This window comes from Planococcus citri, chromosome 2 (genome assembly GCF_950023065.1).
Source record: "Planococcus citri chromosome 2, ihPlaCitr1.1, whole genome shotgun sequence".
Classification (NCBI taxonomy): Eukaryota; Metazoa; Arthropoda; class Insecta; order Hemiptera; family Pseudococcidae; genus Planococcus; species Planococcus citri.
Window position 1 is genome coordinate 33,753,289 of NC_088678.1, and position 26,517 is coordinate 33,779,805.

General features: G+C 32.6%; 5 protein-coding genes across 6 annotated transcripts in view; 3 read left to right on the forward strand and 2 right to left on the reverse strand.

Annotated features, from left to right (window-relative positions):
• The window catches only part of Pgant2 (polypeptide N-acetylgalactosaminyltransferase 2), a 72,898-nt gene extending 69,833 nt beyond the window's left edge, over positions 1–3,065 (reverse strand). The window contains exon 1 of the mRNA XM_065349758.1: positions 2,579–3,065. Coding sequence (XP_065205830.1) covers positions 2,579–2,671 — 93 coding nt within the window. The 5' untranslated portion in view covers positions 2,672–3,065. The remainder of the gene's footprint in view (positions 1–2,578) is intronic.
• Positions 3,066–4,579: 1,514 nt separating this feature from the next.
• LOC135835493 (uncharacterized) lies at positions 4,580–6,123 on the reverse strand. Its single transcript, XM_065349759.1, has 2 exons — positions 5,667–6,123; positions 4,580–5,279 (listed from the first exon to the last, which is right to left on the reverse strand). Exons 1-2 carry the CDS (start codon positions 5,911–5,913, stop codon positions 4,837–4,839), a joined length of 690 nt encoding a protein of 229 aa, XP_065205831.1. The 5' UTR covers positions 5,914–6,123; the 3' UTR covers positions 4,580–4,836.
• Positions 6,124–8,897: 2,774 nt separating this feature from the next.
• On the forward strand, positions 8,898–11,196 carry Pgk (phosphoglycerate kinase). 2 transcript variants are annotated; one of them, XM_065349761.1, is made up of 8 exons: positions 8,899–9,087; positions 9,311–9,517; positions 9,587–9,731; positions 9,808–10,007; positions 10,077–10,215; positions 10,289–10,545; positions 10,617–10,816; positions 10,888–11,196. In XM_065349761.1, the coding sequence occupies exons 1-8, from the start codon at positions 9,020–9,022 to the stop codon at positions 10,926–10,928; spliced, it is 1,257 nt and encodes a 418-aa protein (XP_065205833.1). In that variant the 5' UTR covers positions 8,899–9,019; the 3' UTR covers positions 10,929–11,196. The 2 variants fall into 2 exon arrangements, with proteins under 2 accessions (XP_065205832.1, XP_065205833.1); XM_065349760.1 differs by having other exon boundaries at positions 8,898–9,087; positions 9,311–9,731.
• Positions 11,197–11,336: 140 nt separating this feature from the next.
• LOC135835495 (CD63 antigen-like) lies at positions 11,337–12,772 on the forward strand. Its single transcript, XM_065349762.1, has 5 exons — positions 11,337–11,679; positions 11,744–11,935; positions 12,057–12,227; positions 12,299–12,502; positions 12,591–12,772. Exons 1-5 carry the CDS (start codon positions 11,626–11,628, stop codon positions 12,660–12,662), a joined length of 693 nt encoding a protein of 230 aa, XP_065205834.1. The 5' UTR covers positions 11,337–11,625; the 3' UTR covers positions 12,663–12,772.
• Positions 12,773–15,962: 3,190 nt separating this feature from the next.
• On the forward strand, positions 15,963–23,084 carry LOC135835496 (endothelial lipase-like). Its single transcript, XM_065349764.1, has 7 exons — positions 15,963–16,439; positions 16,719–16,827; positions 21,593–21,741; positions 21,830–22,087; positions 22,438–22,623; positions 22,701–22,866; positions 22,950–23,084. Exons 1-7 carry the CDS (start codon positions 16,400–16,402, stop codon positions 23,014–23,016), a joined length of 975 nt encoding a protein of 324 aa, XP_065205836.1. The 5' UTR covers positions 15,963–16,399; the 3' UTR covers positions 23,017–23,084.
• The last annotated feature ends 3,433 nt before the right edge of the window (positions 23,085–26,517 follow it).

The window sequence follows — 26,517 nt, forward strand, 5'->3', positions numbered from 1 at the left end:
ATAATTTTGCAAAAAAACGCGAAAAACGCGTATTTTTCTGGTTTTTTTGCAAATATGAGCCTTTTGCAGACAAAATTTCAATTTCATGGATTAGTAGGAAAAAAGTATTTGTAAAAAGACACATTTTGGCGAAAACAGTTTTTGTGTAGCACCCTTCAGTTCGGAGCTGTGGCGCTTCAAAGTTTTCTTTTGTCAATTTTACCCCCACCACTACGATAAAAATTTTTGAAAAAAATCTTGTTGAAAGGCCCAGGCTTTCCCTACACATTCCGCGTGGTACCAGAATTTTATCCCCACCACTCATGGATACCGAATTTTTCGCGCAAAAAACGCGTTTTTTGGCTATACTGACCAAGGGGGGTGGGTTGGGGGGCGGAAATTCCGCTCGAAAATTTTTATTGGAGGTACCCAACAATAATCCATCATGATTTTCCAAATCTGGGATTAGGGCCATTTCACCTATCTTAACCGGGAATACCCTTTATTCAGTTGTCTTATTTTGACCTCTTTCTGACGTATTTCATGAAAAAGTTAATAAAAATTACACTCACAACAAAAAAATAAAAATTCGTTCATTTTTTGAATCTTTTCGAATTTTGATTTTTTTGTGAGGAGTTCATTTCATTGAGTGAACGGTTTTTTCAAATTTTCCTACAGATACGTAAAAATAGGGGTCAAATGGGTCAACTTTACCTATCAAAACTTTTTTTCATGTTTTAAATCAAAAAATCGCATTTTTTCGAAAACTTTGAAATTTTTAAAATCAATTTTGCAACATGTTACCATCCTAATTTTTTAATATATTGTTCAGCATGAAAAGTTGTCCATAATATATTTTTTTCAGAATTTTTGAGAGTCGGAACGATATGAAAACTACGTTTCGAAACTTTTTGAGCTAATTTTTTTTACGAAAAAAAGTGGCAACACTGATTTTTATGATTTCACCAAAAAGCCTTTCAAAACCCCTAACTATGGGAAAATGTTCCATTTTGATAGGTATCGCGGTTATTGAGTAATCCACTGCTGAAAAGGATGATATTTAGGTTCACTGAAAACTTTGACACTCCCTGGCTGCCTTTCAAAATGGGCTAGAGGGCTGCGATTTGCGCCATTGATCATCCCTTCAACAGGTCTTTCCACAGGAAAAATTTCAAAAAAACCGCCGAACCCCCTACCACTTCTTGGTCCGATTGACGTGGAATGACCCAAACATAACACGGAGTGGCCAATTTTGAAATAGAAGGAATAGATACAAAATGCTATTGGAAGTTGAGGATCACTATTTAAAACATAAGGTATACATATGTACATTATAGAATGGATCGCAAAAATCAAAAAATGTAGGGAGATCTTGACCGAATTTGGTGAAGACTTTCATTTTGTGCTGGAAGTCATCCAGAAAATGTTTTAACCCAGGAGATGTCTTTGAAAGAGAGATAAGAGCCCTCAGAGAGAAAGCATTTTTTTGAAAAAATCGCAGCTTTTTTCGCTCTAGTATTGCAGTGGTACCAATTTTTTTGTTCAATTATTGCTAATCTAATTCCTAAAAATCAAGAAATAGGTGGTTCAGTACAGACGAGAACGTAGGTATCAAATTTTTCGAGTTTTGGAGGTTGGCAACAGTGATCAAGAATTTGATAACACATTCAAATTTCAAAATCATCATCAGAATTCAGTCGAAGCTCCGAACTAAGAGTGATCAAAATTTAGATTGGACACACTTGTCGTCACTGCACTACGACTCAGTTGAAAATGTAACACCCCCCCCCCCCAACCACAATGTTTTAGGTCACGTTGCAGAACTGTAAAATTTCACGAATAAATTCGTTTATTCGTTCACAGTCAGCAGTCACAAAAGTTCAAACAAAACAAACTCACACAGTACAAAAAGAGCAATTTAATAAGCCGGTAAATAACCATAAACGCAGACGAAAGACCACAAAACGAAAAGGTTCACAGGAAACAAAACCATTAGAATTAGAATATTATACTCGGCAATGAAATGTCGCGAATTTGAATTCATTTCAATTCAGCCCCGGACGATGAATACTTTCAAAGTAAAATTTCATTTGAATTGGAAATACTCGCGAAACTATTTCGTAATTGTAGGACGTATAGTCGTATACCTACATTTTCAATGTACGTACGATAAAATACAATATAATAGCGAGTATTTCAACATCAAAATCGTCAACATGATGAGGGTTTCTGATCGCAAATATGTATATCAACATACGAATGCTTTCGAAGTTTCAATGTGTCATATCAACCATACCTATAGGAAAGCGATAACATTGAGCGGCGTCGGTCGACATCGACCACGTGCAAATCGTTTAATTTCCATAATAAGATTTATCACAAAACGAATGATTAATTTAACTATCAGGAAAACGTTACCGCGAACAGGAATATTATCATTTCCGATGAAAGAGTGATGTTATTCGGCAACTAAGTATCAATCTACAGCTATAATACCACGTGCGCCACAATTCCGATGCACTCGAATTTCGAGTCGAACCATGTTTAGGATCGCTGTTTCTATCTGCTGCGGAATAATTGAAATGTTGGATCAACTCACCTTTAGCTCTTTAGCGGTATTCTGTACATAGTAAACGAGAATGAAAATCCAGCAGGATGCTAGGAACAATATTATTTTCACATTTCTTCTCATTTTTCTCCAATGCTAACTGTACCGATGATGCATCTTCTTTCAGACGAAAACACCACGCGGAAACAGTTCAGAATTTTAATAAGGACGATACGTATTCGCGATTAAACGATCAACAGAAAGAATAACATCACTGGTAACTAATTATTAAAATAATTTTTACGAAATATTACCACAAATATTCGTCATAATTGGAGTATAAACACGTTATAACTTGATCGGCTGACTAGAATTTGTTTTTAAATGAAAGTGGTAAACATAAACTCGCTTGCAAATCTCACGCTATTGATTGAACGCCGATTTCAAGATTGCCGAGCCGAACGTTACCGAGTACGCACGAACGATGCAGTGATACCATTTCTGCACAATACGAACGTGCGGTTGGCGGGTTCGCGACTTGCGGACTGGCGGCGGCTCTCGCACGCGTTCTTCTTCGCGATGAAAGGTAGAGTAATTAATAAAATAAGCCTGCATTGTATTATCATTTGTTGTGAGTTTTAAAGCCCGAACTTCTCTTTATGGCTGACCCTGCTTCTTTCTTTCCGTACTTCCGTGAATAGTGCGCTCGTAAAATTATTATTTTGAGCAGAATTTTCGCTGATATGAACGTTTATCAGCCATCAGCTGATGTAGTTATACATTTTATGACAGCCAAGTCGAATCGTTAATGTAGAAATTCATGTGCAATTATTCAATTCGAACTACATCTGAATCGTTATAACAATTCAATCCTTCATGAACGCAATAAAAAACTTCAACTTTTAATTAAAATACTTTCTAAATGAATGAACAAAGGGCGAATGTTGATTAAAAAACAAAAAAAAATTTCAACTTTTACAGACTCTAAAAAAACTACTGAAAAAAAAGAAGTATGTATTCGTGAAATAGATCCCAAGATTAAGTAATACCTACTTATTCGACGTCTTTAAAAAATTTATTAATTCAGAAAAGAAAAAAAAAAACTTTTTAAACTCAAGGTTTTCTTGGTAGAGACTTGAGAGTCGATCTGTAGATGTAGAATTTTCTAATACCTAGTTACCTAAATATTTAAATGAGCTCTCTGCTGAGATTTCAACTATGAAATTAAAGAATTTATTTGAGTTACCTACATGTTATGGTAATGGTCTATATAATTTTTACCTATAACCTGAAAAATAAATCTTAATCTTTTAATTGAAATGGTTAATAATTTTAGATTCATAATTTGAAGATTTAAATTAGGTAGATGGTCGTTAAATATCCAAGGTGAATTTTTGAAAGCTGATTCCCATTCGTGAAATTATTTTCAAGAAAGGAAAATTAATTTGAATATTTATCACGCGATTACGTTGGATAATTTCCCAGTTTTCTAAAACTGCTCTAATTTTTCACATAATGACGAAGTGAAAATATACCTCACAATACGAGTAGGTAAATCATTTAGAAGGTGTTACATTTAGTAAAATTATAAATAATCAGATCAAGGACTGAATTACTGAAAAGAATCGTAATGATTGAAATTTTAGAAATACTAATACATTTCCCTTCTTTTTCTGTAACTTGATCCAATAGTATTGTTACATAATCGAAGCTAAGATTAATTAGTTACGAAACAATAAACAAATACATAGTTTAACCTTTGATATTTCCATTAAATAAACCTACTCCTGCGTAGGCTTCGTAATGACTTCCCCCATCTCAGTCTAAGAATCGTTCTGGTTGAAATTATTGAAGCGTTTGAGAATAATTTTCTTTGTGGTATTCGAAGATGAGAATATTTGTCTCGATTAAACTTCCATTTATTAGGTATACTCGAATGATGATATACTTTCATAATTTAATTTCGCATCGACGAGTAAAAATGAATTAAAAATTGCCAAAAACGTTTTGCGTATTGCACAGCCTTGAATTTAAATAACAGAAACGAGAACGTCGATAATGAAAATATATTTTACTTTAGAAGCGAGCGTTCGACAAAAAAAATGAGTACATTTCTAAAAATAATTCTCCATTTGCACAAAATTTTCATTACATATCATATACTATTTTCAAAGCAACAAAATATACCAACGAATAACGACTCGGTTGCATTTAATTTTAAAAATACAACCTTGGAAACTCGCGAAAGTCGAGTAATAAGTTGGTAATAAGCGAAGGGCTAAAAAAGTGTGAAAAAAATTACGTTATATTTATACGGCGATCACACGAACGAGGGCTTCTGCGTTTTGATTATATTCGAGAGGAACTATAACGATGTAAAAGTGCTTATGCAATTGTTCTTTATTCAGGGCTAATTTATCAACGGTGAAGATATTCGATCCGTGGAATGAATGTAGAGCTGGTTCATCTGCAGCATTTCCGCTGTCCACTTTGGGTGTGTCTACTCCAACTCCAACGACCGCATTGGAGTTAACGATGTATTCTGCAGCTTTTTCCGATATTCCTGGGAAGCTAGGTTTACTCGAGCCGTAGTATTCCGGATTGCCGAATTTCGAAGCCCAGCCGAAATTAATTATCAGCACGGTGTTGTTGCGGAATTTTCCGTTTGTTTTTTCCCATTCTTCTAAATGTTCCGGAAGCAGCTGGAAATCTGGGTTTGATTTGGTTTTTTCGCTAACGTCGATTAAAGTACCTGAAATAAATGATACGAATTTCAATATAGATGCTCGTTTCTTATCTATTAATCGATTATGTAACATTCGCATTTCGCACATTAACTTTTAGGTGTAACCATACCTACTACACCTATTGTTCTTTGAGAAAAATTAAATTAAATTTGGACGTCGAGAATAAATTTACAAACATCGAAATAATGAATAATACACAACGACAATACCAGATGCAGAATAATGCAGAATCGCTTTAAAACAAAAATGAATAAAAACTACGGAAACCTTTCTTTATATCCTCCAACGGAATAAATTTCGACAAATTAACACCTCGCTTGTAATTTAAAACAATACCTACAAACGACTTCTAAGAAATAATAATTTTTCTACATATACAAAAATCATATTACCGTGAGTAATGAGATTCGACAATGGAATTTCATTCACTTTCCATCCGTTTTGATGACAGTGGTACGGTGCTTGTATTTTCGTAACATTGAAGAAAGTTAACTCAACAGGTGAACCGTGATGACCACGATGCTGGTTATGAGATCTTTCCGCATTAGAATGATTAGAATGGCCGTGGTCGTGGTGATCGTGATGATGATGACACGCGACAAAAGGTGTAATAATCAAAAATAAAATAAACTTGAACATATTGACGAGTATTCGTTCACACCGATAGACAAAAAATTTATACGATTATGAAGAAATTACAATCTGAGCTGAGTTTAAATATGAAAAAATTATCGATTACTTATTTAAACAGTGAGCATTGATAACTAGTAATTCATGCGTAGCGGAGTTTAATACACACGATACTATTATATTCGCGTATAGGTAATTTCCGTTTCATTTGTGATAATTTTTAATTAACTGAAAATTCATCTAGAGTGATAACCGTCTACACATAACGTTATTATTAATCAAGCGTACTTCTCACAATAAGTTTTAAGAAAATAATAAATTAGAATTAATAATAGATTTATGTAAATTATTCTACAGATTTAATAAATAATTCATTGTAATTTTTATCTCGGCTAATATTTTTCAAACAACACCTTTCAACTTTTACATAGAATCTTTCGAATGCATGTTTACTTGAATTTTGTTCCATGCAGTACATCGAACTATCAGACAACAAGTACAAAATATTCCACGAATTGCTCAATACCTATCGTAAAAGTAATCTGTATAATTGGTAAACAGCGATTATTCACATTACGAATTCTGTAAAACTTGATCTAACTACGACCAAGCAAATCATCGATAATTTGCATTAAAAATTAAACAAGACAATTTAGCCAAAAAAATTAGCGATAATTTAAAAGCATTTATCGCATATTACACTAATGATGATGATCATTTACTGAAGAAAAAAAACGTTAAAAAATTGACTACAATTTAGATTCTCAATTAGGAAACTGCAGTTTTGAAAAATGAGAGAAATATTCATCAACTTCTATCAACGATTAGTTATAGAGTGTTGCGATTTCGCAGAATTAAATTTACAAATGAACAAGTTTCATTTCACTGAGAACAACAGACAGAAAAACTGTATCTTTCTGCTTTCGTCGCAAAATATTTCAAGCTCAAAATCCATCGGTAAAATGGACTGAGAATTAAAAAAAAAAAAAAAAATCGATTCCAACAAAATATTAGTTACGTAATTTTATCACGTAATATTTTCCTTTCTACGGGCTTTTCTTTTCTTCATTTTGACTCGGACCTTTTATGTGAAAAGTACCTGAAACAAAAAACCACTCGCAATCAAATCTCGTCAAAAATTATCAGCATTTTTCTTATGAAATTTATCCAAACACTTCTTCGAAGGAAAATTACAGATTTTCGTCGTCGATATTCTAATTCAACTTCCTGTTGATTTTTAAAATTCGAAATAAAACCAGGAGCCATAGCATCATTTCTTCGAACATGTTTATCACCTTCTTACCTAAATAAAATTAATTTATGATTAATACCATGCGAATGCATTCTTCATCGCTTTTTTCTCCGAGTACTCACCGCCAAAGAAGTTGATTGATGATACAGTAGATTGATCTAGCGTTTGCAAATGTGAGAATTCTCTAGCAGATGTTTCAGAACTTCTCGAAAATCATTTTTCAATCATCTGCTGCACTTGAGGAAAAAATGCATAAAATATTGAAACATTTTTCAACACGTGTTTTGAATTAAGTATGCATTGCGTCTGTATAAGTCGACAAATATTTTTTGCAAACGAGCAGGTTGAATAGAGAATTTCTGATTCTGACGCAGAAATCTAAAATTTTCAAAATTGGATAGGAAGCTTCTGTATATAGAAATGAACACGAAGTTTCGTTTTGAAAATGAAGGCTTTTGGAATAATTCTGACTCAGAAACGGAGATTTTTTGCAAAATTCTCCTTGACTACTTGTATTTAATTTTTTCGTTGTGTGGGAGGGGGGGGGGTTCTACAGGAATGGAACACCATGGTTTCTCGGAACGTCGGAAGACCACAGGATGTTTTTCTTGAAACTGTTTTACTCAGTAGTTCACCGTGAAAATTCAAAACTTATAATCACAATTGATACATTACAATTTTTTTTTTTTAATTTAGGAAGCCCAGGTGCCATTTTTTGGAATTGGGGAAATAAAAAAAGGAATTATTTCCTCATAAAATTCATTAATTGGGGGGACGGGGAGGAGAATTTTAAAAAAAAGTCAGAATAAGGTAGCTCTAATTAATTCGTATAGGTGATACCTACATAACTATTTCAGCCAAAGACATTTTCCTTTTCATCCAACGTCACAACGATTCATAGGAATCCATCAAAAGTTCCCCAAAGTCTCTATTTGGCGCTCAAATTCTGAATCTCTTGGAATTAAACAACTTTCGCTCTTTTCTTCTGCAGAAAATTGACAGAAACAAAATGTATAAATATCAATCTGAGACTGTAATTACTTCATTTCAGTTTTCATTCATTAAAAAAAACTTGATTTTTTTTACTGTCATCTTACCCTTTAGCGTATTCCGCTTGCAATAAACCAAGATAGAAATCCCATTTATTCCCGATAACTTTTCCACAAGTGAAACATCGAATGGGTATAATCATTTTGATGAAGAAACTTCTTCTGTAACAATATGAAAGTAATATTGGATTTACTTTCTACAGAAATTGTTTCGGAATACACGTACAGCTAGAACAATTCCTTACCAAACGGTAGGCGTTAAAAATAATTATTGAGCACTAAAACTTCAAATTTTCTTCTTTCTCAAAATTTATTTTTCGAATTTCGATTTCATATTTTCAATTTTTTATCAGTAAATTTTTCACTCATGATAACGTTGTTTACATTTGGGTTCTACGACACTAGCGCACTCTGGTGATTCGATTCATACACGTTACAGTGTTACCCAAATAATTAAAGTAAAAAATTATAATTTCTCAAAAAAAAGAAAAATACAAAAAAGACGGAGAAAAAAATTTAATTGTATTTTGATAAAAATGAAAATCCGATGTATTTAAATTTTAAAATCACTAATTTGACGACAATAAAAGTAAAATCAGAGCTATCTCGAAATTCTCGCACTTTTCAGTAAAGTAAGGTGCGAGTATTTTTTATTGCGAAAAAAGTAAAACATGATTCGGTGATATGATGCAAAAAATTTACCCGGTTGTGAAGTGAAAAGGAAATTGCACTTTGTAATTTTGACTTTGAAAATCTTCTCAGAAGGTTATAAATTATAATAATCGTGTTTTTGAAGTATTCAAATTTACTAAAAATGGCTTTCAATTTCAATAAATTAGCCATCGATGCTGTCGATTTAGCTGGCAAACGAGTCTTGATTAGGTGAGTTGAAAAAACCGAAACCTTATCTGTAACAGACCACTTATTTCAGGTTTTCGATTGAAAACCAAAACTTGACATTCCTTTGTACATTAAGTAGCATTAAGCCATATTTTAAAGCATAATTTGACCTAATTTTTCATAAGCAACTCTTCTCTGGAGTCATTTCATTCGTCACCACCATACCTAATTAAAAGGATACACCTGATTATGTTTATTTTTTCAGAGTCGATTTCAACGTGCCTCTCAACAGCCAAGGTGAAATAACCAACAATCAACGTATTGTAGCTGCACTTGATACCGTAAAATACGCTCTCGACAAGAATGCCAAATCAGTCGTTCTTATGTCACATCTTGGAAGACCAGACGGTTCGAAAAAATTGAAGTATACTTTGAAACCAGTCGCCGACGAATTAAAGAAATTGTTATCAAGGTATAACGATCTAAGCTTCTATAAAAATACCTATATCATAATTTTTTTAAACAATATTTGCATTTTTAGAGAAATAACCTTCTTAAATGATTGCGTTGGCCCTGAAGTCGAAGCTGCTTGCGCTGATCCCAAATCCGGATCGGTTATATTATTAGAAAATTTAAGATTCCACGTTGAAGAAGAAGGTAAAGGTGTAGATGAAGGTGGAAACAAGGTAAGATATATTTCTTGAACTCCGAATCTATCTCTTATCGTAATTATTCTCATTGTTTCATTTTTTTTCTCCACAGATCAAAGCTTCGCCTGAAGCAGTCAAAGCATTCCGTGAATCTTTAAGGAAATTGGGTGATGTATACGTTAATGACGCGTTCGGTACCGCTCACAGAGCTCATAGTTCCATGATGGGAGATGGTTTTAGCGTTAGAGCTTCAGGATTCCTATTGAAAAAAGAATTAGCGTACTTCGCTAAAGCTTTGGAACACCCCGAAAAGTAAATGAATGGAAACTAATCCTAATTACGTGTTCATCATACGATATACTAACTTGATTCCCTTTGCAGACCCTATCTTGCTATCTTAGGTGGTGCTAAAGTTGCTGATAAAATTCAACTCATTGAAAATCTACTCGATAAAGTCACCGATATGATCATCTGCGGTGGAATGTCGTACACATTCTTGAAAGTTTTAAAGAACATGAAGGTACATAAACTATATCTCCTTCGTAATCATTTGTTATCTTAATATAACTCATTAATTTTCGGCCTCGTTACAGATCGGTCAATCACTGTTCGACGAACAAGGATCGAAAATCGTTCAGAAGCTATCCGATAAAGCTGCCGCTAAAGGTGTAACTCTATATTTCCCGGTTGATTTCACTATTGCTGATAAATTCGACGAAAATGCAAACTGTTCCACGGCTACTGTTGAAGGTGGCATTCCTGATGATTGGATGGGATTAGATATCGGTCCTAAATCCGCCGAAATTTTACTCGAGCCGATCAAAAAATCCAAACTTATCATATGGAATGGGTAAATATATTTCTTTCGTGGATTTATCTGCGATGTTACGACGATGAGTAAACTAATGCATCTTTTCGTAGACCCGCCGGTGTATTCGAATTCGAAAAATTCGCCTGTGGTACGAAAGCAATTATGGATGGTGTTGTCGACGCTACAGCGAAAGGAACCACAGTCATCATCGGCGGTGGTGATACTGCCACTTGTGCTGCGAAATGGGGTACCGAAGATAAAGTCAGTCACGTTAGTACTGGAGGAGGTGCCAGTTTGGAACTTTTGGAAGGTATATTATCCTCACATATTGCTATATGGTTGAAAATTCGAATATGTATTTACCATCGTATTCTTTTTCAGGCAAAGAATTACCCGGAGTTGCAGCTCTTAGTGACGCGTGAATTCGAACAAATTAACGATATTATTTTGTATGCACGCTTCAGTCACTGTTATGTAAAATCACTCGCGTGTGCTTTTTCTTTTATATAATTATGATTTTTCCATTATTTTAGAATGTAAATGTTACCGTTCGAAGCTTCGTTTACTTATTACTCGCTGTACTGTAGAAATTCAATTTTTACGTTCAACTTTTTCTTTATACCAAATGTTATGTAATATGTGTAAAAATTTTCCAAAAATGCTGGTCGAATTAAATGCTTCAAGAATAAATTATTGTTATTATTAATATTTAATTTTTATCGTAAAAATGAAAAAAATTCACTTTTCACCAGTGAAAGAAGTAAAGAACTACTTTTTCCGAACCTTGAAATCTAAAAAAATTATTTTCGTTTTTTGAACATGAGTAATTAACGGTTGACGGTGGATTCGTCTCAAAAAATCTTCAAATTTTTGTAAACTAAAAACAACCCAAAAATGTAGATTTTTTTTACAAAATTTAAAATAATTTGATTAAAAACTCGATAAAAAATGTATCTGTAAAAATAAAATCATCCAAAATTTTCTTCGTTATATATTACGTAAATTAAAATTATTACTGGCTGTTTGTAAACAATTGATAAATTTTCGATACTGAATTTGAAAATGTCGTGCTCGCGAAATTTTTATCATCGATGAACACAAATTCCTCTCGTCCTAAAAATGGATTTAGGATTAACGACGTTTCTCTTTCTCATTATAAACTGCATATTGATGGTAAGATGTTACATTATTTACCGGCATATTTCTTCTTACAGTTGATTAATTTGATATCGTCTAGATTTTAGGTATAGCGAAAATCGTGATAGCAATTATCCTAACAATTATTTCTCTATTCACATTTACACACATAAAAGAGGCCAGTTTCTGCGCTTATATCAGTAATGCTGTCATTTATGGTATGAACGAAATAGCCATCTTCGTTTTGGGTATTTTGGCCGGAAATAAAAATAACGTTCGATTTATAAATACGGTTTGTATCAATTTACAAATTTATTGATCTCGGCAAAAGTAAATACCGAAATTCACTGATAAGCCCAACAACTGTACATATTAATAATTTGATTTTTTTTTTTTTTTGGTAAACTTTTCAGTATCTAGTTTTTGTATTATTATTAATTTTATCGAAATTCTTCTCGCTGCATCATATGAGTCAAATGGAAGGCCGAATGAAGGAAGATTTGAATTTTTCGCTTACCGATGCAATGGCCGATCAAAGGGCTCAAACTGTTGCCTCGTCAAAAGCTGACGACATACAACGTGATGTAAGTACAGTTTTTCTTTCGAATTAAATCAAACGTTATTTAGATTTTGCTATTTTAACAATCATCAATAGCTCCAATGTTGCGGTACAGACGGTCCAGGATTCTGGACTAGGAAAAACATTACGTTTCCGATACCTAAATCATGTTGTCCGAGCAATGTAGATTCATGTGATGCTTCAAAGGCTTACAAAGAAGGATGTTACGATAAAGTTGTTGCTAGTTTACCACGTCATACGCTCGCAGTATATAAAATACTAATGATACCTGCGTGTGAAGTGAGTAATCCACAAATTGATTCAATTTTCCATTCATATAACTATTTAAATATAATTTCTCACACAATGTACTGAAAATTGTACACAGATAATCCTATTTCTTGTTGGAGTTGCATTGGTTATAATGGTTATAAGAACATCGTCCAATTCTTTAGCATGATCTATGAAATCATTCAAGATGAGACAAATCAATATTATTATTATGGCCACTGTATCAGGTTAATTTTATCGTGTTTTATCGATGTAAATAAATGTTATTGTTTTCTTGTTGGTTCATGTGAAGAATATGTAGGTATCTGTATAAGATTCAAAATGTTGTCTGTCGGTGATTAAATTTTTTAAGATGAGATGAGCTATTCGTATTTTAATGGATAAGTATACCTATTTTGAATTGGGTCAAAATTTCACGATTTGAATTTGGATTGCAAAATTTAAAAAAAACTTCAGTTACAAGTTTGATATTTTTAAATTCTTACGTTTAAAAATATGTACCTAGGTAGGTATCACAAATTATAAAGGGTCAATATCTCCTTTCATTTGAAAAATTAGCAAACCTCATTGTGAGGTAGGTTGTAGACCTTAACGATTAATTTGGGTAACTGCTCACATCATTTATTTTTTTATATCAAGCGAGTTAACGAACACTGAACAACGTTCGGTTACTCCTCTCGCAGTTGGATAAATACAACTTCGAATAGCAGCTGCAATGACTGCTGGTTTTGGTAAATTTTGATTTTGAACATTGTGACTCTAGAGACTGACAAGTACGAGTACCCATGACATCTGCGAACATTTTTATTCACACCATAATCACCGATTTTAAAGATATAAAAAATATACCCCTGCTTTCTCATATTACATTAAATATTGTGATGGGGAGATGGAGGCGGCCATCATCTTAGTTACATAGCTAAAATAAATTTTCTTGTTCAAAGAAAGTTGCAGGTTGAGTGAAGAATAATCATCACGAGTTTTGTTTGAAAATGAAAATTTTTCAATCATAGATCAATTTTTGAGATTTGACTTTTGAAAAAATTGCAAAAAAGTTCGCAGATAATTTCAAGAAATGAAATTTCATCAATTTTACTCATTTTTTTACCAACGCTCCCAGCTTTCAAAAAATTTTAGCACGCCAAACGAAAAAATTAAGGTCATACCGGACTCTACTTATCTGTACCCAGTTTTCTTTAATGAGCAAAATCGGTTGTTCGATTAATAATAATTTATTTTTGCATTCATATTTTTACATTTTTGGTGAATTTAAAAAAAAAATCAGATTTTATACCTTCCTTTCAAAAACATTTTATATGCTGATCAAATTGAGATAAAAAACTGAAATTCGGTTCAGAGCTCACACCCAATTATCAAATTGGTGTTTTCGAGCAGTTCTGAATCCTCCATTGGATTTTTGGGTTATTCATTTTTTAGAAAACTCCATAAAAATCACATAAAGTCATAAACCTTTAGCATTTGACAAACTTCGATTAATGGACTCGTGACCTCTTTGATTCATGAACATAAACGCCTGAAATTTCATCTTGCTGATTGAATTCCATAATCTTACTCATTTTTCTTTAGCAATTTTATGAAAAAAATTAAAAAATTTGAGTTCTTTATTTATTGGAAAGAATATGGATCTGCACCAACAGGAATAAATTTTGAAAAATAGTGCCAAAATTGATCAAAACGTTCAAAAATTTTTATAAACTCACAATCAGAATTTTTTTTAAGTTATAAAAAATCCATTGCTATATGTTTTGTAGCTCTAGAATGACTCAACTCCGGTACCAATTGATTCGGGAGGACGAAAATAGAATAATCAAATTTCAGCTTTGAATCGATCTCCATGTTGTCATGTTTCGATATTTTCGTAAGAGATAAAACAAATTTGAATTTTTAAAAATTTTAAAAAATGTTTTCACCTGAAACACAAAAATTAAATTTAGAATCAAAAATTCTATCATACAAAAAGAGATGTACTTTTGGCAAATTTTTCGATTTTTCTTGGTCAGGTTCAATGCACCGAACCAGGGTTGTGCATGTTTAAAACAAATAAAAAAAACAAAACTGTGTTTTTAACAAAAAAAAAAAAAACGTTTAAAACAGTTTTTTGTTTGTTTTAAACGTGTTTTTTTTCAACTCCAATTTTCTAAAAAACACATTTTGTTTCCATTTCTCGTTGAAAAAGAAGTGAAATTGAATAGTATAGAGACAAATTTTATGTTTTGATTTCAATTTTTCAATATTTCTTGAACCTTATACCAATTTTATGACGTCACATCTTAAAAATTGATGACTGGTGAATCCAAAACAAATGAATTTGTGTTAAAAACACATTTTAAACATGTTTAAAACAAGAAAAAAAAAAACATTTTTAAAACAAAAAAAAGTTGAAAAAAAAAACGTTTTTTTGTTTTTTTTAAAACACGTTCTTACTTTTTGTACAGAACCCTGTACCTAACCCTTAATTCAAAATAAAAATTAAAACTCAAATCGTTAAAAATGAGAAAGTTTTCCGAACTTGGAATTGTTTGTGTTTTTACGGAGAGTATCTTCTTTCAATAGGAAATGGTCTTTAAAAAAGTTTTACAGCTTTTTCATTTACTTATCAAGAAACATTACTAATTTCAAATTGGCTAAAAATTTCAAAGAAAAAAAATCAGAACTTACTTGAAAAGACACGATTTGAAAAAAAGCTCCAGCAATTTCACAAATAATTCAACAACGAAACTGACAATCGTGGGTCTCCATTTCTAATAATTTATTGACGAGCAAAAAAATTTCTCAAGCATTATTAATTTTTTGTCAAAAAAAACACATGACAGGTCACAATATGCATTTCTTTTATTAAAAAAATTTCCCAACGATTTTTTTTACAGCTGTGGAGGTTTTATTTTAAAAGCTAGTCTTGTTACTCAAGTCGTTTTAAAATTTTAAAATTAAAAATTAATAACTAAAAATTCTTGAACAAATAAATAGCTGTATAGGTTTCTAAACAAAAATAGTTCAAATTATCACAAGAATCATCTATAAAAAGAAGCTACGATACCTAATTGAAATAAATTAAAACGCAAATCCAAGTAAACTTTGATTAATTGAAAAATTAAAATTGAGTTAATAGGTATGCTGTACTAAAATATACCTTACTAATTGTTCTACCAAAGTGCACCTAGGTATATAAATTAATTTCAACTGTTCGTAATCGATACGAGCAAAAAAACGACCAAAAATCCATCAAAATTAAATCCACACGTAGGTACTGCGAAAAAAACCTCGAATTTGAGTTCAATTCAGCTCCGGCACGAGACAAAATTACTCGCAAGGTTAAAATTAAAAGCCATAAGTAGATATCCGCACAGAACACGGGTAATTTACTCATTTACAAAGCTGCCAACTGAGTAATAATCACGAATCTAGTCTCATTTTCATGTTCGATTCGCATTATTATACATCTCTTTCACACTTCGTGCCTCCAGTGCCGGTAATTGACAATAAGGTTAGGTAGGTACCTACTATACCAGAGACAGCGGAGTGTTGGTAACGAAAAAAAAATTCATAATTCCAGTACCGATCGCGTTACATTACACATTCGATTGAGGGTTCTCAAAACCCACGTTTTTCTTCAAAATTTCCAACGTGTTTGTTTAAATGTGCACGAATTATTTGTTTTCCGACATCTGTATTAATTTTAAACGACGAAATTAGTTTACGAAATTTGACTAAGTAAATCATCGTTAGAAAATTGATCGTTAAATATGCTATTGGGTGTTAAATTAGTTTTCATTTGATAATGACTCGAAAGGGCATCATTACCAGACACTTTAACGTTCGTACTACCTTAATCGAAATTCATTCGGTAATACAATCGGTTCGACGTCGGGAAAATTCCAATTCACCATGACACTGATACCGCAAACTTTACTCATCTATTTATGTAGTAAGTATATCGTAGTGTACAATAGTGATTTTATTTGAAAATTTCTGCCAATGACCTAGGATCTTACGTGTAGTTCGTTGACCATTATTTTTTACCTCCCTAACGTATAAATCGACACCTACCTAATCGTAATTTATTAAAAATTTATCACGCTCCGGTATAAATGTTCGTACGGTAAAATTGAATTGCACTCGAAATTGCACATTTTTTATTACTAATTGTTTGAAAAAAAATTACATACCGATGTACATTGTTTTGAATCAACTTATTGAATTACAGTTTTAGCAAATGTCACGTGGGCCCAGGCATTATTTGAAGATCCTCAATACTGTATCCAACCGCCAAAAATATGTCCGAATCAAAACGTAACATTTTATTTATACACCAGGTAAACATATGAGATTATTTTCAACATCGATGTGTGTTAACCTAGGTACCTGTACCTATCGTTACAATTAAATAACAAATATTTTTTTTCCATTCAATGCACGTAGTTACGTAATTTATTCAGCCTAATTATTTTCGCCGTCTCGGCGCGCTAACTCACGAAACATGGTTCTTTTTTTCTTTCTTTTTGATTGAAAGTATATACGATCGCGTATGTATTTATTTATGTACAACGATTAACACGTTAAGAATATATGGATCGACATAATTCACACTGAAGGAAATTATGTAAGTAACGTGAAAATTCGTCATTTTGAATAAGTATTCATGATATGTAGGTAGGTAAGGTATGGTGTGGCTCGATCGTCCAGAAACCAGAGAGATGTAATAAAATAATGACCGATTAAAAGATGTAAAAAAATTTGCAACCGGGTTTTTGGATCGATAATGGTAATTTTACAACACTCGTATGTATTATGTGAAATTCGCTCCTTTCGAGACGCCGCAGTTATCAATATCCGTTCTGTAATTCTGAAACCTCAGACTATACGTATAGGTATGTAAATGTGCTCTCATTAGTGGTTAATTTGCCAAATAATCGCCGGTTTGTGTAGGAGGAGATTGATACAATTCGATGGTCAATTTCGGGGGCATGTATTACACCTTAATATGACACAATGAATTAAGTAGGTATTCGATTTTATGAGCTTCTTATCACATGGTGTAGTCAATATATAGGTAGGTAGCAATTTAAGAGATAGAGAAGAATGCGAAATATATTCACTTTGCAGTTTGAAGGAAGAAGATTAGTCAAGTAGAAGCCGAGTGGCGATATGAAAGCAGGAAATACACGAAGAAAAATACCTATTCAGAGGGGGAGGGGGTAATAAAGAAAATTACTGCAGTATTCTTCGCATAAGTGTCATAAATGTAAAAAAAAAATACAATTTGACAGATTTCTTGCAATGTTTTGAAAACTTATGTTTTATTTGTTGAGAGCCATGAATTCAATTTATAACAATTTATATAGGTAACTTTACTATGATTATCTGTTCAAAAATATTTTTCCAATCACCTATTTCAGCATTTTTCGATTTTCTCTCGAGATTTTCCATATTATATTCCCCTGTGCCCTTTTCAAAAAAAGGTTGAAATATTTTTAAAACAATCACTGCAAATAACAGTTTTTCAAATGAAAATAAAATTGAAGAATTTTTTTAACGTGACATTTTTTTCGATTTTCTCCAGGAATTGTCATCAAATTTAAAAATGTTTCTATCAAAGCTCCATTTTTCTAGATTAAGGATCAATTTTGTGAGCTGAACATGACATCTTACCCCCCCCCCCCCGATTCAGACCAAGTGAAAAAAAAGCGATCATACAATTTTTAACAAGGTTTGATATGAACATTCTTGAGGAGCAATCTCTCGTTGAAGGTATTTTTTTGAGAAGAGAGGCAGGGACGATGTTTTTTAAAATTAATAAGATCTTTCCTGATGCAACGCAAACTTCAAAAAAAAAAATGAAAATAATCGTATGCTGCATATGAATAATTAAACAAGACTGCCTCTTTTCTCCAAATGGGATATCCAACCCTTAAATTAAAACAAATTCTTACAATTTTTTTTCATCTATACTTAATCACTAAGAGAATGCAGGGTGGTCTGGGTGGTGCTTGAGCCTTCTAAGCTTTGCACAAAATATATCAATAATAAAATCCATTAAAAAATACAAATCAGTTTTACAAATGGTAAATTAAATTCTCTACTATTAGGTATATGTTCATTGTTCATCTTCTTTTTTCATAGGACCCTTGGGTTATCCAAAATTCAGAGTTTTCAAGTTAAAATGAATTGTGATCAAAAATGTCAATTTTTCAATTTTTTCATCGCAAAAAATCAATTAAGTATTGGGAACAACTGAGAGCAAAGTTGGCTAACATTTTGGAATTAGATCAGCACAAATACAAGTACTCGACCCTTGAAGGCTTTTAACACCCCAGAATAGTTCAGCAAATAGATTTAAAACATTTTCAAACGAGAAATTTAATTGAAAAATTAGGTTGATGATATTTGAAAAAAAATTTAAGCCAACATTATTTCATTCTCTTTTTCCAAAACTTGGACAGCTCACAAGGAAAAATTTTCACATCGCAGCAAAACTGGAATAAAATAGAATCAGATTTTCAATTTCCAAAAATTTTATTTTAAAATTTCAAGATTCAGAAAAAGTTTACTAAAAAAACTCTTTTATGTTTCTGGATTGGGAAAAAATTTCAATTTAGATGAAATTACAGTTTTGTATAGAAAGCAAAAAAAGTGCAAAATTTTTGAAAATTTGTCGAAATTTTACTATAGAATTTGAAAGGTAAAATGAGAAGGTTGTGAGAAATTACCAAATTTTCAAAATCAAAAATAATTTACCAAAAGTTTAAATCATGTACTTCGCCCTTCTCAAATTTTTTATACAAGTGTAAAAATCTTCCAAAATTAAAAATTGCTTTGGTAGAAAAATTTTGATTTCAAGTACCTACCTACATGAAAATAGTACATACTTAAGTATCAGTTTTTATACTTCAAGCAACTGAAATTCCAAAAATTTCAAAATCAACCTTCCTCCCAAGACATTTGACCCCGTTTCATTCCAATTTTATCACGATGTAAACATTTTTCCTAGAGCACAGGGAAGTTGTCAAAAAATGGAATCAAATGCTGTGTTTTGAGGCATTAAATTAGCAGCCCTCTGAACCAATAAATGATTTGATTTGAAGTAGAGTCCACACCACTCCTACTTAGAATTATTTATTTTCGAGTTCGATCTTCTTTTTTTTTTCAAGAGTTCGTTTTCTGAGTACTCCCATTTCTTTATTTGAAAAATAATCATTAATTATTGTTTTTCTTCATAATTCAACTCACCTTTAGCTTGTTCATGCATTTGAAGAAACCCAAGTAAAATCATTCAAGTTTTTCTAAAACAACTCGTACCTGAAAAAAAATCACACTATAACGTGAGTAATTCGAGAAAAGAAACGAAAAATAGTTCTTTACAATAAGTGGAAAATTGAATAAAGTCCTCTCCGATAGAAAATTTGATCATATCGCTATATTCATCGTTGAAATTCATTACACAATCCTTTTTTTTAAAAAATAAATTCTTTATTATAAAATGATAAATGGTACCAAAGAAGATGATTTTCATCACCAAAATAAATTTTCACTACGAAAAAAAAAAATCAAAAAATAACAGCCCTAGAAAATTACAAAGTTTGCATTGCATTTTGTTTGTAATTTGCAAAATTGAGTAGGTATAGGTATATTTTTTCAAATTCCAAATTCAATCTAGAAATTCAAATGTGATTTCTCCGCTCACGCAGTTGTGCCAATTTTTCAGTCATTATTGCCAATTTCAAAAAATCGAGAAAAATAGCCAAAAACTTATCCAGGATTTTTTCAGTTCTTTGAAATTGACATTAATGACCTAAAATATTGGCACAATGCGTTCCAAAATGTTTCATCAATTTCAAAAATGATTCCTTTCAAAGTTTTTGGCATAATTAATGCAAAATGTTTGGGAAGAAAAAATTTTCAAAATACAAAATTTACCTAAAAATAAGCGATTTGCAAATTTTTAACCGCTCAGTAGATCCTTAAAAAGGTGTTGAATTTTTATTGAAATCCACGACCAGTATTTAAAAAAAAGTAAAAAAAATAGCCTCTAGGTGGACGCAGAACCTCAAATAAAATCATTTGGAACTGGGCCACTTCCCGCAAAACAGGCTTGGTAGGGGCTAGATCGAAAAAAATCACGATTTTTTCGAAAATGTTTCCTCTTTGATGGCCTACATCTCCCCTCCAGGAGCACCTCCGAGCTAAAAAATTTTCCAAGTGACATTCAACTTAAAATGATGGTCTATACGAATTTGGTCAAAATTCTCTGTTTTTTTTTTTTTTTTTTAAATCCATTCTAATGTCGACGTAGGTATCTATACATAATTATTTCATTATCATCATAATAACCTTACACAGATCTAATAATTTCTGAATATTTTTTTCTCTCTGAAATTAAATTTCACTCCTGTATAGCAATTCAAATTTAACTACAAGTATTAATGACGAACATCACGTCAATTTTTATGCAAGTAAGTATATAAGCACATCATAAAGTTTTCGAATGATTTGACACAGATGTTAAATGAACTTGACAATGATCCATTTATAGTACCTGTATGCAAATGAATATTCGTTCACAACTCTTTTCATAGCCATAATTTGTTATCATATACGAAGAAGTAATTTGAAAATAATTTTCGTTACGTAGGTACACCAAATTATATAATTGTTTGCTCATTTGCACGCATATAAATATCACTTCAGAATCGTTTATACATACCTACAAAGTCAAGTTCGTGTCATCAACTTGAAAATATTTGAATAAAATATTGAGATATTTTAGTCGAATTAAGTAGCTCGCAGTAGCGTAATTTGACATGACCTTGACACTCCTTCTGGAGGGGGGAGGTGAGGTTGAAATCAAAATACAAGATATTATACAAAAAAAAGTGTATTTTTACTCGACGGCGTGGACGTTGTTATGAGCGAAAAATTCATTTTTGCAGGGCTTCTAGGGAAGGGGGCACAACCCCTCCTCCTCCCGTATTTACGCCACTGAGTAGCTGTTTTATGCATGAGAATCAATGCTCTTTATGTACTTTTTAGCGGTTTCCTCTCATTTATGGAAACATTTTGAATTTAACGCAATTTTTTCAGCAACGACCCCAAATTGGAATATGAACTGAGCGTGAACGATGTGTTAGCAATCAGGCAGGCACCTTTTATCAAAGGTGCTCCACTCAAATTCGTTCTTCACGGATACACTGGTCATAAAGATTACACTCCAAATCCTCAAATAAGAAAAGGTATTCGCATATACAGGAAATTGTCACAAATTCTACATATCACTATATCGAAGAAACAAGAATCCAATAACCGTGGCAATTTTTACAGCTTATTTCGAACGCGACGAACCAGTGAACATAATCTCAATACATTATAAAAATCTAGTCTTAGAAGGATGCTACCTGAGCGCCGTTCGAAATTCGGATCTAGTCGCCAATTGCACCGGGCAATTTTTGGACACATTGTTCGAAGAAAGATTGGATCTATCGTTAGATAATTTTCACATAATTGGTCTCAGTTTGGGCGCCCAGGTCGCCGGACAGATTGCTAATTACTTTCATAAAGGACCGTTTAAACGGATCACCGGTAAGTAGAGATGTTAAGATAGCTTTCTCCCATATTGTTTCGTGCGATAAGCTCGGGGCATTCGTTATCGTATTGTGACTAAAAATTAGAATTAAAATAAAATACGACGAATTCAATGGCCTGAATGTGAAAATACGATGCGATTGTAATTACAATTTGGTTCTTTTAATAACCATACGAAATTTCAAGTATTGTCGTCCTAGTCGTCGTCGTATTAATTACATTCAGTTGGCACCTAAAATATAATTACGATTTAATAGCGAGTATAACTTCGTATAGTTGGTTGCGTTTGTAGGCATAATTGCATATTACAAGGTTGATAAAAACATACACCTTGTTTACCTATACAGGTCTTGATCCGGCAGCGCCGTTATTTTACGCTGTATTCAGAGATCCTGCCAGGATGTTGTCACCCGAAGATGCATTATTTGTAGATGTTATCCATACCAATGCTGGCATGAGGGGGAAATTTTTACCTATCGGGCATTTAGATTTTTACGCTAATTTGGGAGTTTTTCAACCTGGATGTGATTATGGTAAGAGCCTAAACAACTTAAATGAACGATAATTTGAATTTAATGTTCATTTCAAGAGTCTATTAAAAATCATTTAGATAGCTCGTGTTCTCACGAACGTGCTGCTTATTACTACGCTGAATCTGTCAATTCGAAAGTTGGATTCTGGGGCCACTCGTGTCCAGATTTATTGAGCCTGGTATTGGGACGTTGCATGTCTTACTCGCCCAGGTGGAATAAATTTGGAGAAGATTGCGATCAAAAGTACGATATTAATCAATTTCTATTGATTTCGAAACTAATTTGAAAAATCCTTCTTTATCGAAACGAATCTTTAATAATTTCAGTGCCCCTGGAGTATATTTCTTTTCCACCAATAGCCAACCTCCGTATGCAAGAGGCAAAGCAGAATAGTGAGAAACGCAGAACCACCTTATTTATTGTAATTTATACGTATTTTAAATTGAATAAATTGTTGTCGTTTTTTTAAAATGATTTTTCTACTTTGGTTTCGATGTGAAAAATGATTTCACCTTCGTGTACCAATTCTGTAGGGTAAAATTTCGCGACTTTCGAGTAAAGTAAATCAAATTTGACAACGACGATGACGATATGTCTCGTCGTGATTCGCATAAAATACAATGGCAGATTTTCAAATGTACATATTTAATTATTTGCTCAACTGATAGTACATCTTAATTTTTTTCTTTCCGTGAAATCGAAGTAAAAATCTATTGCCTATCAATCGTACATCAGTGTTCACCAAACGTCGTGCTGATCGCTTGTTCACTGTGACAAAATGATAATGCACGATTTAAAAATTTTTTGTTTCACCTGCATTGTATTCGTGGCGCTGCAGACAAGTAATGAATCATTAATATTGTGTATTGTATTTGAAATCGAACGCGTGTAACCTAATGTATGCGTTATTAATTTACGTCAAGATTAATTGACAAAAAAAGGTAGCAAAACCTCTCATGCTGAGGTTATTGAGATACGAGTTACGTAATGTTTTCCGTCCGATGAAAAGATACGAGTAGGATGCATAATGTTGAATGTAGAGAAGAAACATCACGAAAAGTTTCGTTTCCTTCACACCTTCGCTTTTGATAAAAAAAATAAATAAATAAAAAACTCACAAAAAATGGACAGAGAAAAAGAGGAAATCAGAAAAAAAAACTCTCAGTTCCATTGAAAAAATTCACATCAATCGAGGTGAAAAAGAACACAGGTTTCTCTTTAATGACTCTTTAAGTGTGTAAATAAGGTAGTAAAAAACTTTTTTTCTCAAGCTGGTGCTCGAGCTCGAGCTTTTTTGCTGCGTATTTATGAAGGTGCAGCACGCGGGAGAGAGGGACGTTAATGGAAAAATTTTGAAATTTCATGTTGTATAGAACCTAAGATACAAAAAAAAAAAAAAAAAAATGAGAAAACAAAAAAATTTTTCATTATTTTTTTTATTTTTTCAAAATTATAGATTCTACTGCATTAAATTTCAAGATTTTTGTATAATTGGCCATACTTTTTCATTTTCCACAAAAAAGGACTCTTGTAAAATTTTTGTAAATGTCATAGTTTTTGACCTATAAAAAATTTGCTTTTGCAAGAAAATGGCGGACCACCATACTCCCTGTTATAGTGCCCTATATTCTATAGGTACGGAATTTTTGACACGAATGGCTGCATCTTATCTAAAATCAGCCCCTTGAATTCTAATTTCGCAATTTCGAGTCATTCTCGAGGCTCCAGTAATATTCCTGATTTTTCTAGAAGGCGTGGAAATCGAGTTGGGAAGCTTAAAATTGAGTTCTAACATCATAAAAATTGCTTGAGCAGAATTCGTTGTTTCCAATCATGATATTTCATGATGTTGAACTACACTATCAATGATCGAGGAGGGATAGTGACCTCTTCATGAATGCTTCAACATTATGAAATGCCAGAGACAGCTGCAATTTGACAGTGTAAAGTTTTTCAAAGTGGTAGATAAGCCTATTTCGATACTTCTGCAGAAAAACAATCGTACCACTAACCGTTTGCGGGATGTAACTATTTGTTGACAAATCTCGAGAAAGAATATCAACTTCGGCAGGAATTTCTCAAAACATTCAAAAGTTCAGAGTTGTGGTTGAACAACAGTTGAAAGCTTTTTACTGAATCTCAAATCCCCTGAATCCTGTAGTCATAAGCTAGACACAATCTCATGATTATAAACGACGACTTCTGCTCGTGCAATTTTCATGATGTAGAACTACATTATCTATGATCGAGGAGGGATAGTGACTTCTTCATGAATGCTTGAACATTATGAAATGCCAGGGAGTGCTGCAATTTGACTGTGTAAAGCTTTTCAAAGTGGTAGATAAACCTATTTCGATATTTCTGCAGAAAAACAATCGTACTGCTAACCTTTGTAGGATGTAACTATTTGGTGATAAATATCGAGAAAGAATATCCACGGAGTGATAAACAGATTTGATGGGTGGATTGTAGATTATCTGAACTTATGTGCTGTTAAAAGCATCTGTGTTCCTTTCAATTCTTGTTTCTGTCATTTCAAGCCTACTTGATAATATTTCCCATATTATGTACTCTGCGTATTCATGCTCTGTTTTTTCAGGTTTTTATCGAGACAAGCATATCAAATTTTTAAAAAGTCGCTCTGGTCCACCATTTACACACCTTTCTTAATTTCATTTTGTGAAAGCTCAACCATCAATATGTTCATCCAAAAATGGGACATGGGTCCAAGTATTTTATACCAACTTTTATCAATGTTTGCCCCCCAAAAAGGGGTGAGGTGTTCTTTGGAATTATCCTTTCACTCATTCATTACATCTAATGAAACTATATCATTCAGTTCCAAGATTGACCCAATCGGGTTTTTTGCTTCCTCGATTTTTGACAATAATCAAATAAATAAGTCTATCATTATCGAGGTGGCTTCAAGGGGCTGGGGGGTGAACTGTGAGTAAAAGTGATACTTGTGATGATCTTATTCAGGAAATTGAAAGCATTTTTTCATAACATCTCAGGATTTGCTTGGGTGTTTAAGGGTTAACGAGTTTATCCACATTTGGATTGAAACTTTGAATGCGTTTTTTTTTTTTGCAACATTCTCCAATTAGGTATCATTAAAAATATCTTGGTCAAGAAAATGCACTCCAAGAGTCTGTTTGGAAATTGACTCAAGTGTGGATAAAATCTTTAAACAAGTCGAGGATAAGCTAAAACTTGATTTTTAGCTGCCCAAATTGATTTCCATGCTTTCTAGAGAAATTTTGAACTTCTGGAGAAATCGAAAATCGTGCTGGAGGCTCCAGAATGGCCAAAAATGGTGAAATTCGATTCTTGGAAATTTATATTAGTTTCAGGATTAATTTCCATCATTTTTCCTGAATAATTGGTATGCATTTTTTTAAAAGCATAAATTGCCAAAAATAGACGATTTTGAATTTTCAAAAATTTCCTAAAATTCGAAAAATTGACTGGAGCAGCTGAAATTTTGGTTTGAGGGTTTCAGATCATGATTTTTCAAACATCGCGGTCGCGTTCAAATCGGAGGCAGGCACCTTGAGGGGTTCCCTTGTCAGCTTAAGTAAGCTAGTTGCTATCATTGGATCTGAAACTTAATACCCATATAATTTTAGGGAAAAGGCTCCTATTATACTTACTACGAGTCGAAATAAATACAAAAAATTACTCTTTTAATTTAAGCCAATGATTCTTAAAATTGTCATTTTAAAATCAATTTGTAAGGCTCTTTCCAATCTTTTATTGTTTGAAAAAATCGATTCACAGCCCATTTTAATGCTGATTTCTCTCCATTCAATGTCTTGCTCTCTGCCTGAACCCGGCGGTGCCAAAAACGAAATTTTATGGCACTCTAGGCTCATAAAAGTGACATAATTCCGC